Source organism: Pteropus alecto, unplaced genomic scaffold, assembly GCF_000325575.1.
Source record: "Pteropus alecto unplaced genomic scaffold, ASM32557v1 scaffold326, whole genome shotgun sequence".
NCBI lineage: Eukaryota > Metazoa > Chordata > Mammalia > Chiroptera > Pteropodidae > Pteropus > Pteropus alecto.
In genome coordinates, this window is record NW_006438873.1 from 1239888 (window position 1) to 1255540 (window position 15653).

Genomic DNA, 15653 nt, shown 5'->3' on the forward strand with positions numbered 1-15653 from the left:
CTACATCCTCACTCACTTGGTATTATCTACCTTGGTATTATCCTCACTTGGTATTATCTACCTTTCAAATGGTTTTACATGCTTGTCAATGTTTTAATCTGAATTTTCTGATTCCTCATGCATATGAGCATTTCTACATATACTCATTGGCTATTTGGGCTTCCGCTTCTGTGAATAACCTGTTTGTTGCTTTGGCCCATTTTCTTATAGGGTCTCCTACCATTTTCTTAATGATTTGTCAGAGTGAGCTGCATAGTATAGGCTAGGGTTTCTTAACCTCAGCACTGCTGACATTTGGGGCTGGATGATTTGTTGTGGGGGCTGTCCTGTGCACTGGAATTTGTATAACAACATCTCTGGCCTCTACCCACGAGGTGCCAGCAGCCTCCCTGCTCCCACTCATGACAATCCAAACCATCTTCAGAGATTTCCCATTGCCCCTAGTTGAGGATCACTGGTGTAGATAACAACCCCTTATTTTAGAGTATATTTCTCTTAGGTCTACCTGGGGGTAAGAGTTGGGTCACTATTAGGGAATTTGGAGTCCATCTCTCTACCCCACCACATAAACATCTTAGTCCCCTTGCCTCGGCTGCGTGCCTCACCTGTGTCTCCATGGACCCCTGGAGCTGGAGAGGGATGGCCTGGGCTCCTGGTGGTGCTTGCGGTAAGAGTAGATCCAGGTATGCCTGCAGCAGGGGTTCCCTTGGCTGGGGCCCCTCCTGAAGGCGTGTCCCATGTCCGCAAAGGCTCATAACCATCATCACCTTAAGCAAAACGGAGAGAACTGAGTGTCACTTTTCTTCATTTTGACCCTCTGCTCCTCTGGGCCTTAGATCAGGCCTCATTCTGTCCAACTGGCCCATGACCCCACTCTCCTTCCTGACCTTGCAGCCACCTTGGCAATTCAGTTTGAATGTTCTTGGCTACCAACAAAAGAAACTGAGACTAAACTAGCTTATAAATAAGGACCTTTATTATTTCAATTTCCTGAGGTCCCTGATCCTGCTCAGTCTTTGTTTTCTTTTTTCCCCAGGGGGAAAAACACCCTGTAATATCTTTATTACTGAACTACCTGGAACACTTCTATAATATTATTTTTCCTATGTTTTTGGATAAATATACTTGGATAATCTCTACATGACAATTTTATATAGGGACAATAAAAAGATAGCTCAGTCCTCTAGCTTGATAAAAAAAAAAGTATTAACGTATTAACAATAGCTTTGTTGAGATACAATTCACATGCCTTATGATTTACCTACTTAAAGTATACAATTTGGTGGTTTTTCTTATATTCACGAGGCTGTGCAACCATACAGTCTATGTTGCTCATTTTCCTTCACCAACTGCCTCCTCCCCACCTCTCCAGCAACAGCTCTTACCATGCCTCCTTCTGGCCAATGTTCTGCTCATGTCGGACTCCTCACTCCAAGGTACTCCCATCAAGCCCTTCCATCCCCCTGAGCCTTTGTCCGTGCTGTTACCCTGCCTGAAATTCCCTTCTCCTCCTTTTTCTATCCAAGTGAGAAACATTTTCCCACTCTGCACACAAAACCAGGCAGAAGAACGGTGTCTGACACACCAGTGTGTTTGTCACGGTCACTTTGGAGCTCTGTGGCTAGCCATCCCAACCTCAGCAATTCCTTGCTCTGTCACCTGTTAATATATGACATGCTAATAGTAAGGGTCAGTTTTCACCCAGATGCATGGTGCTGTGGACACCTCAGTCAGGCCTTCACATTATTAACGTCCTTAGTGAAATACCTTTCCCATGCCTGTTAAATGCCATAGAGGACAATGTGAAATGTGACCCAATGGCCATACCAGGAATTTTAAAAATCATTAGAGGTACTACTAATTAAAAAATGAAAAACAAAAAAGAGTTTAGAGGAGAACCCATTAGGGATGAATCACTAGAGTTTCTTTACACGATGCTGGGTTTTGGGAGGAGTCCATTGAGAACACAAATTGAAGCTGTGTTCCTGTTAAAATGTCAGCCCAGCAATCGCAGGCATATTCCTTGTGTCTGCATGTGCTTGAGACGTGCTATAAAGCGTGGCCACCTGCTTATGGGCCATTGTTTGTGATTTTTTTTTTCACTAAAATACACATTAAAAAAAAAGAGCAGTGTGTAGTTACAGCCTTTGTGAGGCCAAACCTTTGTTGGGGGAGCTGCTGCCCAAAATTTAGCTTATTCCCATCCTTTCCCTTTGTTGGGGGAGCTGCTGCCCAAAATTTAGCTTATTCCCATCCTTTCCCTTTGTTGGGGGAGCTGCTGCCCAAAATTTAGCTTATTCCCATCCTTTCCCTTTGTTGGGGGAGCTGCTGCCCAAAATTTAGCTTATTCCCAAGGTGTCTTTCCACTTTAACTACATACGTAAGGCTCCCTGGTGCCTTATTGATCATTCATGCTGTAGTTTCCTAAACCAGTTTAAGACTGTGCACTTAGGCACACATACTGCACACATCCTCTCACAGCTTGCTGTTTGGCTGTGTCCCTTCCTAGCTGGGTGAGCATGTCATTTCACTTCTCCATGACACAGTTTCCTCACCTGTAAAATAGGGACCATGATGACCTCTACCCCATGGAGTTGCAGGGTCTGGCATGTGATAAGCTGTTCTTTGAATTAAATACATAGAAATCTAGTTCTTTTTAACCTCCACATACTATTCCATCGTCGGTACAAGCACTAATTTATCTACGTTCATTGATGGGCAGCTAGGCTGTGTGGCCGATGTTTTGCTGCTACAAACATGCACCCATATCCTTGAGCTCATGTGTAAGAATTTCTCAACAGCCAATTGTGGAATTACTGTGAAAGGTAGATGCACCTCCCTAGATGTTGTCAAAATGCCCTCCTAAGTGGGTGCAGACTCCCTTGCCTGCCTTTATCCCATATCTTTGGTGAGGTTAGACATTATAATTTGGCAGCCTAATGGGGGGAGTGTGGGTGGAGAAGCCATAGTGTTACTACAGATGATCAAACTGAAGCCCAGATGGGGCAAGGTGCTTTCCCAAGGTCACACAGCTAAGGAGCAGCATGGGGCTTCAGACTTGGGCGAGTCCACCTGGTTCTACATGGGGATCTCTTTCCCGGTGGGTGCTGACCCCTCAAGTCTCACCCTACTCCTTCCTGGTGAGCTTTCCCTCCTCCTCAATGTGGTCATGCTCTGCTCTATGTTGCTTGGGTTCTTCAGAGCTAAGTCCATCACATACTCCTTTTCGGTCTCCATGGCTGGAGCAGTTAAGGGTGTCCTTTGTTGTTCTGACTTCACTGTACCTCAATTTCCTTATCTGTAAAATGGGGGTAAGGACAGTACTTGTCTCTGTGGGGAGGAAGTGAGTTAAACCATGTTATGCACTTAGATGTGCCTGGCACATGGAGAGGATTCAAGGAACGCTAGCTATTATTAAGGCTATTATCGCCCAACCTCTAAATGGAATCTTGCATTTAATTGGACACCACCACCCCCGCCCCGCCACATGACCTCATGCAACCATAACAGACAGCGGTATCCCAAATCCATGAGTCACCCCACCTTCCCCACTGGGTATGGGAATGACATTAGACACAGATATCTATCTGCCTGACTTTGTCCATTGCCACAGCTTCAGATTCCATCCTATCGATCTACATCTGCAGCCCAGGCACCCCTCAGCTCCAGGATTGCACGTCTAATGTCTCCATCTGGATGTGTCATGTGCATCACCAAAGGAGTTGTTAATATTCCCACCCTTGTGTCTGTCAGTTAATATTCCCACCCTTGTGCCTCCACAGTGTTCCCTAATCCGGTAAAAGGCAGTTCCCCATCCCCAACCTCCCATTACTCACCTCTCACCCAACCCCATCTCTCGCTCTCAGAATATAGCTTGAACGCATGCACTTCTCTGTCTCAAATGCCACCCTGGTCGATGCCACTGTCACCTCTCCAAGGACCTCCTGGTCTCCATGCACACACCCCTCATGCATCATCCTGAGTCACTGCTTTGAAAATACATGTGATCCTATCCTTCCTAACTTAAAATGCTCTTCCAAGGCTTGTCACTGGACATAGAATGAAATCAACTGTGGCCCCACCTTCTATTACTGCCCCATGCCTGGCTCACACCACTCCAGCCACACTGGTGTTTTGGAGGGTCTCCTAAGGTCCCACCTCAGGACCTTTGCATGTGCTGTTCCCTCTGCCCGGAATGCCCCTTTAAATCCCTCCAGTCTCCCCATCCCAGTAGACATCTTAACAATGGGCCACAGATCTCATGTCCTGCCATCACCCCTATCAAACATTCCACTTCGGCCCCACTGACCTCATGCTATTCCTTGAACCAGCTAAGCACACTCCCACCTGAGCGCTTTGCACACACTGTGCCCTCTGTACGAAACACTCTCCCACGAGATATTTGGATGGCTTTCTCTCTCTCCTCCTTGAGGTCATCACTTTCTTAGTGAGTCATCTCTTGACTGTCTTATTTTAAATTGCAACTCAGCTTCCCTTTCCCCTCCTTTGCTCTGCTCACTGTGGCTATGTTCCCAGGGGTGAGTACTCATGCCTGCCACATGGCAGACACCTGACATATGAATCATTGTCTGCATCTCCCAAATCCATCATGTGGAAGCCTCAAGAAATGTTGCTTCAAAGAACTAGAAAGTGAAAAGCCAAACTTCATAAGCCTCCTGCTTCATCTCCTATACGCTCTCTAGAATTACACTGCAGTCTCTCACTCATTTATTCATTCATTCAACAAATATGTTAAATCTCTGCTGAGTCTCTACAACACAGATCTTGTGGTGGACAGAATAATGCTCCCAAAGATGTCCATGCCCTAATCCCAGAACCTGTGAATATGTTACCTTAAGCGGCAAAAGAGACTTTGTAGGTTGGATTAAGGGCGCAGACCTTGAGATGAAGAGATTACCCTGTATTAAACCAAGCAGGCCCAATCTAATCACACACATCCTTAAAATTAGAGAACTTTTCCCAACTTCAGTGACAGAAAAAGATGTGAAAACAGAAGGGTCAGAGATACACAACGCTGCTGGCTTTGAAGGTGGAAGAAGGGACTATGGGCCGAGGAATGCAGGTGGAACTCTAGGAGCTGGAGACGGCAAGGGAAGCAATTCTCCCCTAGAGCCTCCAGGAAGAGGCCCTGACGTCACCCTGATTTTAGCCCTGTGAGACCCCTATCAGACCTCTGATCTACAGAACTTCAAAATAATAAGTCTGTGTTGATTTAAGCCACTAAATCAACCATAGAAACTGATACAGCTAAACATATGATATGCCTAACAGTATAGCAGAGATGACAACATTCTACACTGACAATGCAATTTTCTCAGCTTCAGCTTTTACATCTCTGAGAATCTCCTCCCTCCTGGTGTCCACTAGTGGAATTCATACCATCTCTGTGAGGTTTTTCCTGATTGCTCAACTAGAAATAATCCCTCCCTCACTGTAATCCTGCAGCTGTTGTTCATTTACAGTAAATAATTCTAATAGTCCATGTTTTGCGGTTTTAGACAATTTCACACACATTTTGCTCACTGGCTTGGGACCTGAGGTCACCCAGCTAGTTCTAATCCCAGTGGAGCCACCATTGGACTCCAGGGAGTTGGACTCCAGAACTCACGACTGCGATTAGTTCAGTAATTCAGTGATCTTTCCCAATCCAATGAGCAAAATGTGTGTGAAATTGTTTAAAATGGATCTCAAGTGTGGCTCCTGGGTTCAAATTTAACTTTTCTGAGCCTCATTTTTTCCCCACCTGAAACATGGGCAAAACAGAACCTACACCTCACCCAGTTGCTGGACTCCTGCGTGCCTAGCACGGAGTAAGCCAGCTCTCCTTTACTCTTGCCAGGAACCCTGGAGCTGTATTTTTCAGAAGAAGAAACTGAGGCTCTAAGAGGCAGAGTCGTTTTCTTCAAGGTCGCCTTGCGAGCCAGGAGAGGAATTAATGTATGTCCTTTCCCCCGCTCACCACGCAGCACCAAGTCTTCGCATCACTAAGGTTCTATATGTGATAGTCCTGCTATCTCCCCTGAGGTCTGCTCGGGTACCATCTTCTCCCCCAGAGGAAGAAACAGGTCTCCTTCACGGCCGTCCCACAGCCATCCTGTGGGACCGTGGAGCACTTCTCTGAGTTTTAGAGCCCCAGGTCGAGGGGGCGGGGGGTGTGGCAGTCAGCCAGTCAGGAGGCGCATTGCGCCAGTGATGTCACTGGCGCGAGGCGAATTAACGCTTACTCCTCCTGCCCAGGCCCGGTGCGTGCCTGCGTGCTGAGATTGCTAAAAAGGTGGGAAAGGGCACGAGGAGCAGGGGCGAAGTCTCTGAGGAGAAGGCGGGCAGGGCCAGGACTTTTGGGGGCACGAGGGAATGAACACACAGAGACATAGAAGGAGAGGTTGCCAGGGCCGCAGGTGGTGCGATAGGCGAGATGGGGCGGAAATGGCGACACCTGGGGAGCCTTAAGGAAACTAGGAAGAAGCCAAGTGAGGAACAGAGCATGAGAGCGAGGGTGCGACAGGGACAAAATGGAATAGAGGCTCAGAGAAGGTCGGAGGGAGGGTGGAGCGGGAACAGAGGGGGCGAGGTGGCGAGGAAGAGGGAGAGAAAAACGGGCATGGAAAGTTGTGTGGGGGGGGTGGCTGATGAGTAAATAAAATGGGAAGATGGCGAGAAAAGCAGCAACAGAGAAAGTCCACGATGGCGATGACAGCAGATAGTGGCTAAGAGACGAGAAAAAGACAGAGGAAAAGAGACACTGGCGATGAAAATAGAGATCTAGATGTAGAGCAAAGGAGAGAAGGGTGAGCAGTGGGATGTGTAAAAGGGAAGCGGACATGGACCCAGAGCCTGGGCGGCAATGCTGAGCTGAACTGAGATCACGCACGGGCACGCAAGCATGGGAAGGGAAGACAGCGCAGAGAAACACGAGCGATGGGAGAGAGGCTGTGTGGCTGGAGGCTAGGCCTGCAGGCCAGAGGGAGGGCATCAGGCTGGGGACAGGAGGGACACAGAACCCCCCCATCCAGGGGTCCCCACCTCTGAGCCATAGCCCTACCCAGACCTGAGTGTGAGCTGCGAGAAGAGGGTCTAGGGAGCTGGGGTGGGGATGGTGACTTGATGATGGGGTGGACTCTGGCTGTGGGGTCCAGCTCTGAATTGAGGGGCGTGCACTCGGTTAGCAGGAGGACGTGGGCTCAGCCAGGGCTGATTCTCAGACACACGGAGTCTCCTCGTCTCTGTTCTGGAGGAGCATGTTACGGTCAAGCCGGAGGAGGGAACGTTTTTAGGGGCCATGGAGCCAAGGAAACATGTCCCAGGTTTCTCAGACCTAAACCTGTTCATTTAGGAGAGTCTTTCTAGAAGCCCTGCAGGGGGTGCATAGAGGCCCCGCTCTACCAGTCCATGTCCTCACCTGGGCCCAAGAGGTGCCTTGTTGCTGGGGAGGGGGTCCAGGAACTCCGGGTGCTGCCCCAGGAGACAGTGTGTCCTGGTGCTCCTCCAGCAGTGGTCCCCTGGGCCAGGTCCTCTTCAGAGGTGGGGTCCCAGGTCCAAGGGGGATAGTCCTCCTCGTCTGTGTGGCCTTGGGAGAAATTGGGAGAGTTGAGCCCCGTCCCATCTCAGAGGCCCCTGCTGCTCCAAACTCCCAGAATCTCCTGGAGCAACTCTGGGTCCTCCAACCCCACTGCACCCCGACTCCATGCTCCTGGCCAACCCCTGCCATCTGTAGTACCAGTGCAAGTCAGCCCCACGTCCTCTTCATGGTCACAATTGTGTTGTCCCCATGCCCCAGCAGGGCAGTCGCTCAGAGAGGCCTCAGTCCCCTTGCAGCCCATGTCATCCAGCCAGATGGGCCCGGTCCCTGGGCCATAATGGGTTTTGCCCACACGGGGTCGGACCTGTCCACAGCCCAGCTCCCAGCAGGCCACAGTACCATCCCGCAGGTCCCAGTTGTCATCGCACACTGTGCCCCAGCGTCCAGCATGCCACACCTCCAACCGGCCGGCACACTGGTTGGGCCCATCAGCCAGACGAACCTGGAATAGGCCTGTGTGGAAGGCCCCAGGTTAGGAGAGGTCACCTCCGGTCAGCCTCACCCCTTCAAATGCCCTCCACTCACCTGACCCCCCCACAGTGCTCCTGGCAGGGGAGGAGGCTAGATCTTTGGATGACTCTGGAGAACCTTCTGCTGGGATCTCAGCTGATGGCTCCACAGAGGCTAGAGGGATTCGCTTTATGGTGGCCTCAGAGGTCATCTCTTGGGGGCCTTGAGTGACGGGCGTTGCCACAGTCTTAAAGGTCCACACCTGGGGAGTCCGGGGGCTCAGCATTGTGGCGGTGTTTGAAGTCAGCCTGTGGGGGCCCTCAGTGGTCAGGGCTGTGGTTCGCAAGGTCAGTTCTGGAGGACCCTGGGTGCCCAGGCCCCTAGAGTGTTTAGTGGTTGGCATCACAGGTGGCTGAGTAGTCGGCCTCTTTGCATGCTTGGTTGCCCACTTCTTGGTGCTCTTGGGCATTTTCCCCGGGGCTTTGGTGGTTTTCTCAGGAACACTGGTGGTCAGCCTTGCAGAGGGCTTGGTGGCCAGCTCCCCGGGGAGCCACGTATCTGAGTCTCTGCCTAGGCCATGGATCCAGCTCCAGCTAAAGGGGTCTGATATGGAGTCCAGGCCAGGGGTCCCTGGAAGGTGGAGGGGAGGACAGGGAAGGTGGCAGACCCTGTAATGCCAAGGTTATCCGTCCAGGCCCATCTGTTCATCTCCCCCTCTGCAGTCATTTGCTGAGCTCTCATTCATTCACTCATTCATTCATGTAACAAATATTTAATGAGCATTCCTGTGAGCCGGACACTGTGCCTGACCCTGGGCATACTGTGGCCAGACAAAACTGATACTGTCCCCTGCCTCCTTGGAACTCACAATCATGGTATGACTGACTCTTTTTGCCTCTCCCACTCGACCTGCACTGTCCACCTCCTCAGACGCAGCCTCGATCCCTGTACTTTCTGGGCTCTCCCTTCCTGCCTGTCCAGCTCTCATTGACCACCATGGGTCTGACAGGTCACTCCCCAGCTTAAAACCCTCTGCGGCTCCCATAGCCCTCAGGAGGAGAGGGAAAGGGCCTCAGCTCCAGGCAAAATGGATGACTCCATCTTTGAAGCCTCCACTGCTCACCCCACATCTTTCTGATTTGCACCTGAGTGTAGTAAAGGGTTAACTTCACCCAAAGAAAGGTTTGGCCTTTGCCCCTGCCTCCTAGGGGTGACCTGAAGCCCTTGGAATGTCCTGCCTAATAAAAGTGTCTGTCAGTTGTGATCTAGCTCCTATAAAAATTCTGACACCAAGGCTGATGTCAGAATTCTAACGTGTCATATGGGTTTTAGTGACTTGTTGGTGCATCTCTTTCCTGCCATGAGCTGTGAACTGCTCAAAGGCCAGGCCATGCTCACTGTATTCTGAGGACCCACCAGGAGCTCAATGTCTGGCACTTGATAAATGTTGGCAAACAATCGATAAGCACAATGCCTGAGTCTATTGCAGCAGGCTGTCCCTCTGGTTTCTCTCCATGTCCTGGTGCCCCTATAGCCACTTTGTCTCATCTTGGAGGGGACAAAGCTCCCCTCTGTGAGGGAAACTTCCCTGATTCTTGAGGGATGAGGAGGAAGAATCCTAGCTCTGACACTTAGTTACTGTGTGACCTTGGGCAAGTTACTTAATTTTTCTATGCCTCAGCATCTTCATCTGTAAAATGAATGTAACACCCACCAACCTAGACTTATTGTGAGGTGTGAATGTAGTCACAAGTGTGAAAACACCTAGCCAGGGCAGGGGCACAGGAGGTAGATACTCAGTCAACCTTCGTGCCCATGTTAGTTCCCATTCCCTCCTCCAGGAAGCCCTCCTGGAGCCAAAGGACAGCTAGGGCTCCTTACCAGTGCAGGTGACACCAACATCCTCATTGTGAGCGCAGTTGTGCTTCCCCCAGGGAGCAGCAGGGCAATCAGAGAGTGAAGCCTCTGTCCCCACACACCCTACGTCGTCCAGCCAGATGGGGCCAGCGCCCCACCCGAAGCGGCCCACAGTGGGGTCTGGCTGCTGAGCTCCCCCGCAGCCCAGCTCCCGGCAGACCACAGCTGAGTCCCGCAGGTCCCAGCTGTCATCACACACCGTCCCCCAGCGCCCGGCGTGCCACACCTCCAACCGGCCTGAGCACCTGCTGGGCCCAGCCATCAGACGCAGTTGGGGGGACCCTGGGGTAGAAGAGACTCGAAGAATTAGAGTTGGAGACGCCATCCACTCAGTCCTCTTCCGCTGCCCCTCCATCCATCTTTCTTCCCAGCAGCAGACATTTACTGAGCTGTGCTATGCCATTGTCTGCAGTAGGCACAAGGATAAAGCACCCAGCACAGTCCAAAGGTTCATTGAAAAGCTAAACATAGAATTACCAAGTGATCCAGAAATTCCACTCTAGGGACCTACCCAAAATAGGGTGAAAATGGCTATTCTAACAGACACTGGCACACAAAGGTTCACAGCACCACTATCCACAAAGCTAGGGGTGGAAGCAGCCTCAAACCCCATCGATGGATGAATGCGTAAATAAATGCAGTCCAGCCACACAGTGGAATATTATTCAGCCGTAAGAAAGGCAGGAAATTCGGACCCCTTCTATAGTATAGATGAACCTTGAGGACATTATGATCAGTCAAGTAAGCCAGTCACGAAAAGAACAGGTTCTGTATGATTTCACTTATATAAGGACCCTAGAGTCGTCAGATTCATAGAAACAGAAAGCAGGACGGTGGGTGCCCGGGTGGGCAAAAGGGGTTGAGGAGTTAGTATTTAATGGGTCTGGGGTTTCTGGAGATGGTGGTGGTGACAGCTGTACAACGTTCTGAATGCATTTAATACCACCGAACTCTACCTTTAAAAATGGTTAAAATGTTCAATTTTGTGTTATGTATATTTTACCACAATAAAAAAAGAACAAAGGCTGTAGGCTCTGGGTCCTGGCTTTCTCACGTCTCAGTTGTGGACTCATTTATGACACAGAGAATAGAATGTCCACCCAGCATAAGTGGTGGACCACTACCCTCTGCAGACTCACGGAACGCCTGCAGCAGCACTGGCCACACATCAGCCAGTGTGGATGTTGTGGTTACTGTTATTCAAAAACAAGAGAAAGAGATGGCCAGTACTAGTGAACAAGCTCCCTCCCTCTTTTCCCAGTCCTTTCTAGCCTAAAGAAACAGCTGTGTCAATCGTGCCTTTTTATTTTCTGTATTTCTGAGGCTGTGACATCTCAGTGACTCGTGGACATGGGAGGGACTGCCAGTCCTCAGGTAGCTGGTTCCTAGAGATAGGAAACTTCTGGAGCAAGCCGTTTGTTCCTATGCAAACCAGCCCACTCAAAGTCTATATCCCACCACCTCCTCTAGGAGGCTCGTACCCTCCAGGCCACTGTTCCCAGGGCATGTATCACACAACCATACACCAGGGCCTGTTTCTCCCATGGGAACCAGTCAAGGCTCTTGCCCATGGTTCCCCCACTTGATGTGCCCCATGTGGCCTTCCATGCAGTGGGAACAGAGAGACCACTCCCCTTCCTCCTGACCTGCTGGCCTCACCATCCCTGAACAACCATAAAACCTACATTTCAAAACAGCAGCCACAGTTGATCTTCCCAGCCTTTGTGAGAAGGAGGCGGCCTACAAAAAGCACCATGCATTTCCAAATGACAACCACAAAGTGCTGCAGCAAGCATGGCCCTCTGAGCACCACCTTGGGCGCCTGTCCCCCACCATTCTCTTTGCCCCTGTGAGACGGTCTCTGAGCTGGAGGAAGGGCACCGGAGCTGGCTGGGGGAGCAAATAGAAGCTAAGACCCCATTTCCTTAGGAAGGTGAACAGACTCACCCGCTTCCGGCCCAGGCTCCCAAGGGGCAGCTGAGGAGGAGGGTGGAGGCAAAATGCCCGGGATCTGAGTGGCCTGGCCTGCCGTGGGGGCCAGGGGCCTGGATGCTGCCTCCCTGGGCATTGAGCTGTTGCTGCCCAGTGTGGTTGCCATGGGTGGCACGTGCGCAAGAGGCATGCCTGGGACAGGGGCAAGGGAAGAGGCGGTCATCACCATCACATCCTATCAGCGGCTCCCACACTCCACCCAGGACAGCTGACTAGGGGTTTCACAGGTAAGCTGGGGCACATGGGCGGTCTGTACGGAGGGAGTGAGGGGCATGGGGTACACAAGTGAACCACAAGCCCCCTAACTTCTGGCCCCTGCATGCGAGGCTCCACCACACCCACCTCCCCAGCCTCTTCCTGAGCCCCTCACCATCACACACAGCCCCTGCGTCTTCCCGGTGGTGACAGTCATGCTGGCTCCAAGGTCGAGATGGGCAGAACCGAAGGGCAGTCTCATTTCCCCGACACCGAAGATCGTCCAGGAAGATGGGTCCGGTGCCCTCCCCAAAGAAGGCGCCTCCAGGGGCGGCCAGCGCAGCCCCGCAGCCCAGCTCCCGGCAGGCCACAGTGGCATCACGCAGGTCCCAGGCATCGTCACATACTGACCCCCAGCGCCCACTGTGCCACACTTCCAGGCGACCTGCACACCCATGAGGGCCATCAGCCAGACGCAGCCGGGGGGCTGGACCTGGATTCGGGGAGAGGGAAGAGAACAGAGAAAAGGAGACCATGATGGGTGAGCATATGTGGGCTCCACCCGGGGTCATATTTCCCACTAAGATGATGGTGGGGAGAGGATATTTCATCTTCAGTTCACAAATGAGGAGAAGGCTCCAAGACAGGCTGTCACTCGCCAAGAGTCTAACTCTGGTCTCTCCACCCTCCTGGTCTGGCTTCCCAGGGTAACTGAGAGCTCTGCTCCTGACCACCCCCCATCTTCTTCCCCAGCCTGGCTCCCCACTTCTGGTATCTGTCCTTATTTGTGGGGCCATCCTGGGCACTGTCCAGGACATTTGTCTAGAAGCATCCCTGGGCTCCACCACCCAGAGTCGAAGAGCACCCACAGCTGCCGACAACCAACAATGTCTCCAGACTTGGCCCATGGCTCTGGAGAGTGGAGGGTTTAAAAGTGTCCTCCCCTCCCCCATACTGAGACCTACTAGTCTAGATAGTAACCTCCTGTTGGTTTTAGGGTTCATTTCTGCTGAGTCTTTCTGGGGTAGGACCTGAGATGACACTGGGAGAGTGTGGAGTCCATTACCCTAGCTGTGAACATGGTGGGGGGAGCTGGAATCACCCTAATCAGTGCTCTGGACAAAAAAAGCAGACCAGAAAGAGGCCAGAAATGCCTGCACTTAGGTCTTCTCATAAAGGACAGGGGCTCCCCTCCAGGGTCACTCTGAGAATTCAAGGGGTTGAGGCACTGAGCTCCCCCAGACACCTTAGTGGGGTTCACTTTTCCCCAACAACATAACCCTCTCCGAGGCCTCGACTTACCACCCATGAACTGAGTCCCCCTTGTGGCCCCACATGCTCTCCACCCTGTGGCACATGGAGGGACCCCTTCACTGCTCAGCCCCCTCTCTGTGCCCCATCTGTCATGCTGGACTCCATTCCCACCACACAGTACATTTCAGATGCCCAGGGAGATGCCCCAGACCCCGGGCAGACCCAGGCTCAGGGCAGGGTACGCACCTGTGCAGACCAGCCCTGCGTCCTCGCTGTGGTCACAGTTGCTCCGACCCCAAGGGCTTCGGGGACAGTCTCTCAGGGCCTGCTCTCCACCTCCGCACCCCACGTCATCCATCCACACGGGCCCCAAGCCTGGGCCAAATCTGGCCCCTCCAGGGGCAGCCAGTGCCCCCCCACAGCCCAGTTCCCGGCAGGCCACCGCAGCATCACGCAGGTCCCATCCGTCATCACACACGGTCCCCCAGCGCCCACTGTGCCACACCTCCAGCCGGCCCGCACACCCATGGGGGCCCAAGACCAGGCGCAGCCGCTCTGGGGGGACAGACAGGGGCTTCGTGTGAGGCAGCTGTGATAAGCAAACCCTTGTCTTCCATCTGGAGAAACTGAGGCCCAGAGAAGGCATTGCCCTGAGACCCGCCTGCCAGTCTGGCCATTTAAGGAAGAGCAAGGATGTGAGTGGGGCAAGTGCCTGGGCACCAGGAGTAGACACACCTGGGTCCCTGACCGGGCGGGTTGGGGGAACAGGCCTGACATGAAATCCCGAGGCACGGGGTGTGTTCCGGACCCCCACCATGGCCACAGGCTAAAAGAAGGACACTCTAGGGGCCCAGGCCCCGTCCAGATCTGCAGAGGGGAGGCCTACAGGGGACTTACCCTGGTGGGGGGCTCCGGCTGTCAATGCAGGGGCCCTGGTGGACTTGGCCTGCTTGGGTGGCCGGGGACTCTTCTTCCGCAAACTGCTCTGGGGGGTCCCAGCTGGGCGGGGGACTGGGAGAAAAGACAGTGGCAAAAGAGGGCGGGGCCACACATCCCTCTTCCAGCCTGGTGGTCATGCCAGGACCCTTGGGGTTGGGGAAGAGATGACATCTGTCTGTCCCCTGGGTGATCTGAGTGTATTAGGCCCTCTCCCCCATGGCTAAAGCAGGAGAGGGTACGGGTGCGCGGGCTCACCGTGCGTCACGGGGGGCTCCTCAGAGCTGGGACTCAGCTCCCCAGACAGCCCCGGCCAGGAGTCCCCATCCAGGAGTGATGGTGAACCGTCCATGTCCCTAGAGTTAACCACGCGCTGACCTGTGGGGAGCAGGGGAGCTCCGGAGAACGAGCCCTGAGAGAGGCTGGGCCAGGCCCCAGGGCAGTGCTAAGTTGGGGTCCTGGAGGGGACCCCTGGCTCTGGCAGAGGTGTTGGGGCCTCTGGACCCACAGTAATTGGGCCAAGGACTTGGGGTCCTCACCTGCACAGACAATGCCTGCGTCCTCCTCGTGGGAACAGACATGGGCCTTCCACCCTCTGTGGGGACATAGGCCCAGCTGCCCCTCGCTGCCCCGGCAGGCCAGCTCACTCAGCCACACTGGCCCTGCACCCTCCCCAAAGAAGGCGCCCCCAGGGGCAGCCAGTGCCCCCCCACAGCCCAGCTGCCGGCAGGCCACCGCGGCGTCACGCAGGTCCCATCCATCATCACACACCGTCCCCCAGCGCCCGCTGTGCCACACCTCCAGCCGGCCTGCGCACCCGTGGGGGCCGTCAGCCAGACGCAGCCTCTCTGGGGGGATGGAAAAAAAGCTGTGACATCCCAGAGGCTCTGGGGCCAGGGGCTATCCTAAAGGGTGCAACTGGATGGCCAGCACCCAGCTGCTGGTGGGGACTCCAACTCCTAGATGCCCAAGAGAGCAGTGGTGAGAGACCCTGGTCCCCACAAGAAGTGGGTGGCTGGCTGCCCAGGTAGTTCTGGGGGGAATGGTGCCTGAGGTCACAGCCAGATTGGGGGTGGCCAGGGAGGGTGAAGCTGGGAAGGGGCTGGGCTTGGAGCTGGGCGAGGCCAGACAGGGCAGTGCTCTGGGCCACTTACCAACAGCCTGGATCCCCATCAGAGCTGCTGGAAGGGAGGTTGGAGGGGTAGGATACGGTGAACGGCAGGCCCCTAGCCTTGAGCACCCCGACACACACACACACGCACGCGCGCGCGCACACACACACACACACACACACACATACACACAAATG

The 15653-nt window shown here is 53.3% G+C and overlaps 1 protein-coding gene across 3 annotated transcripts in view; it reads right to left on the reverse strand.

The window, feature by feature from the left end:
* SSC5D (scavenger receptor cysteine rich family member with 5 domains) overlaps window positions 1-15021 on the reverse strand; it is an 18866-nt gene extending 3845 nt beyond the window's left edge. Inside the window, exons 1-9 of one of the 3 annotated variants that reach the window (XM_025049656.1) lie at window positions 14603-15021; window positions 14306-14419; window positions 13655-13963; window positions 12330-12647; window positions 11915-12091; window positions 9932-10249; window positions 8126-8680; window positions 7421-7588; window positions 606-767 (exon numbers count right to left, since the gene is read on the reverse strand). In XM_025049656.1, the coding sequence (XP_024905424.1) occupies window positions 606-767; window positions 7421-7588; window positions 8126-8680; window positions 9932-10249; window positions 11915-12091; window positions 12330-12647; window positions 13655-13963; window positions 14306-14419; window positions 14603-14696 (2215 nt within the window). In that variant the 5' untranslated portion in view covers window positions 14697-15021. Of the gene's footprint in view, window positions 1-605; window positions 768-7420; window positions 7589-8125; window positions 8681-9931; window positions 10250-11914; window positions 12092-12329; window positions 12648-13654 lie in introns of all 3 variants that reach the window. The other 2 variants (XM_025049655.1, XM_025049657.1) reach the window with 2 other exon arrangements.
* Between the last annotated feature and the right edge of the window lie 632 nt (window positions 15022-15653).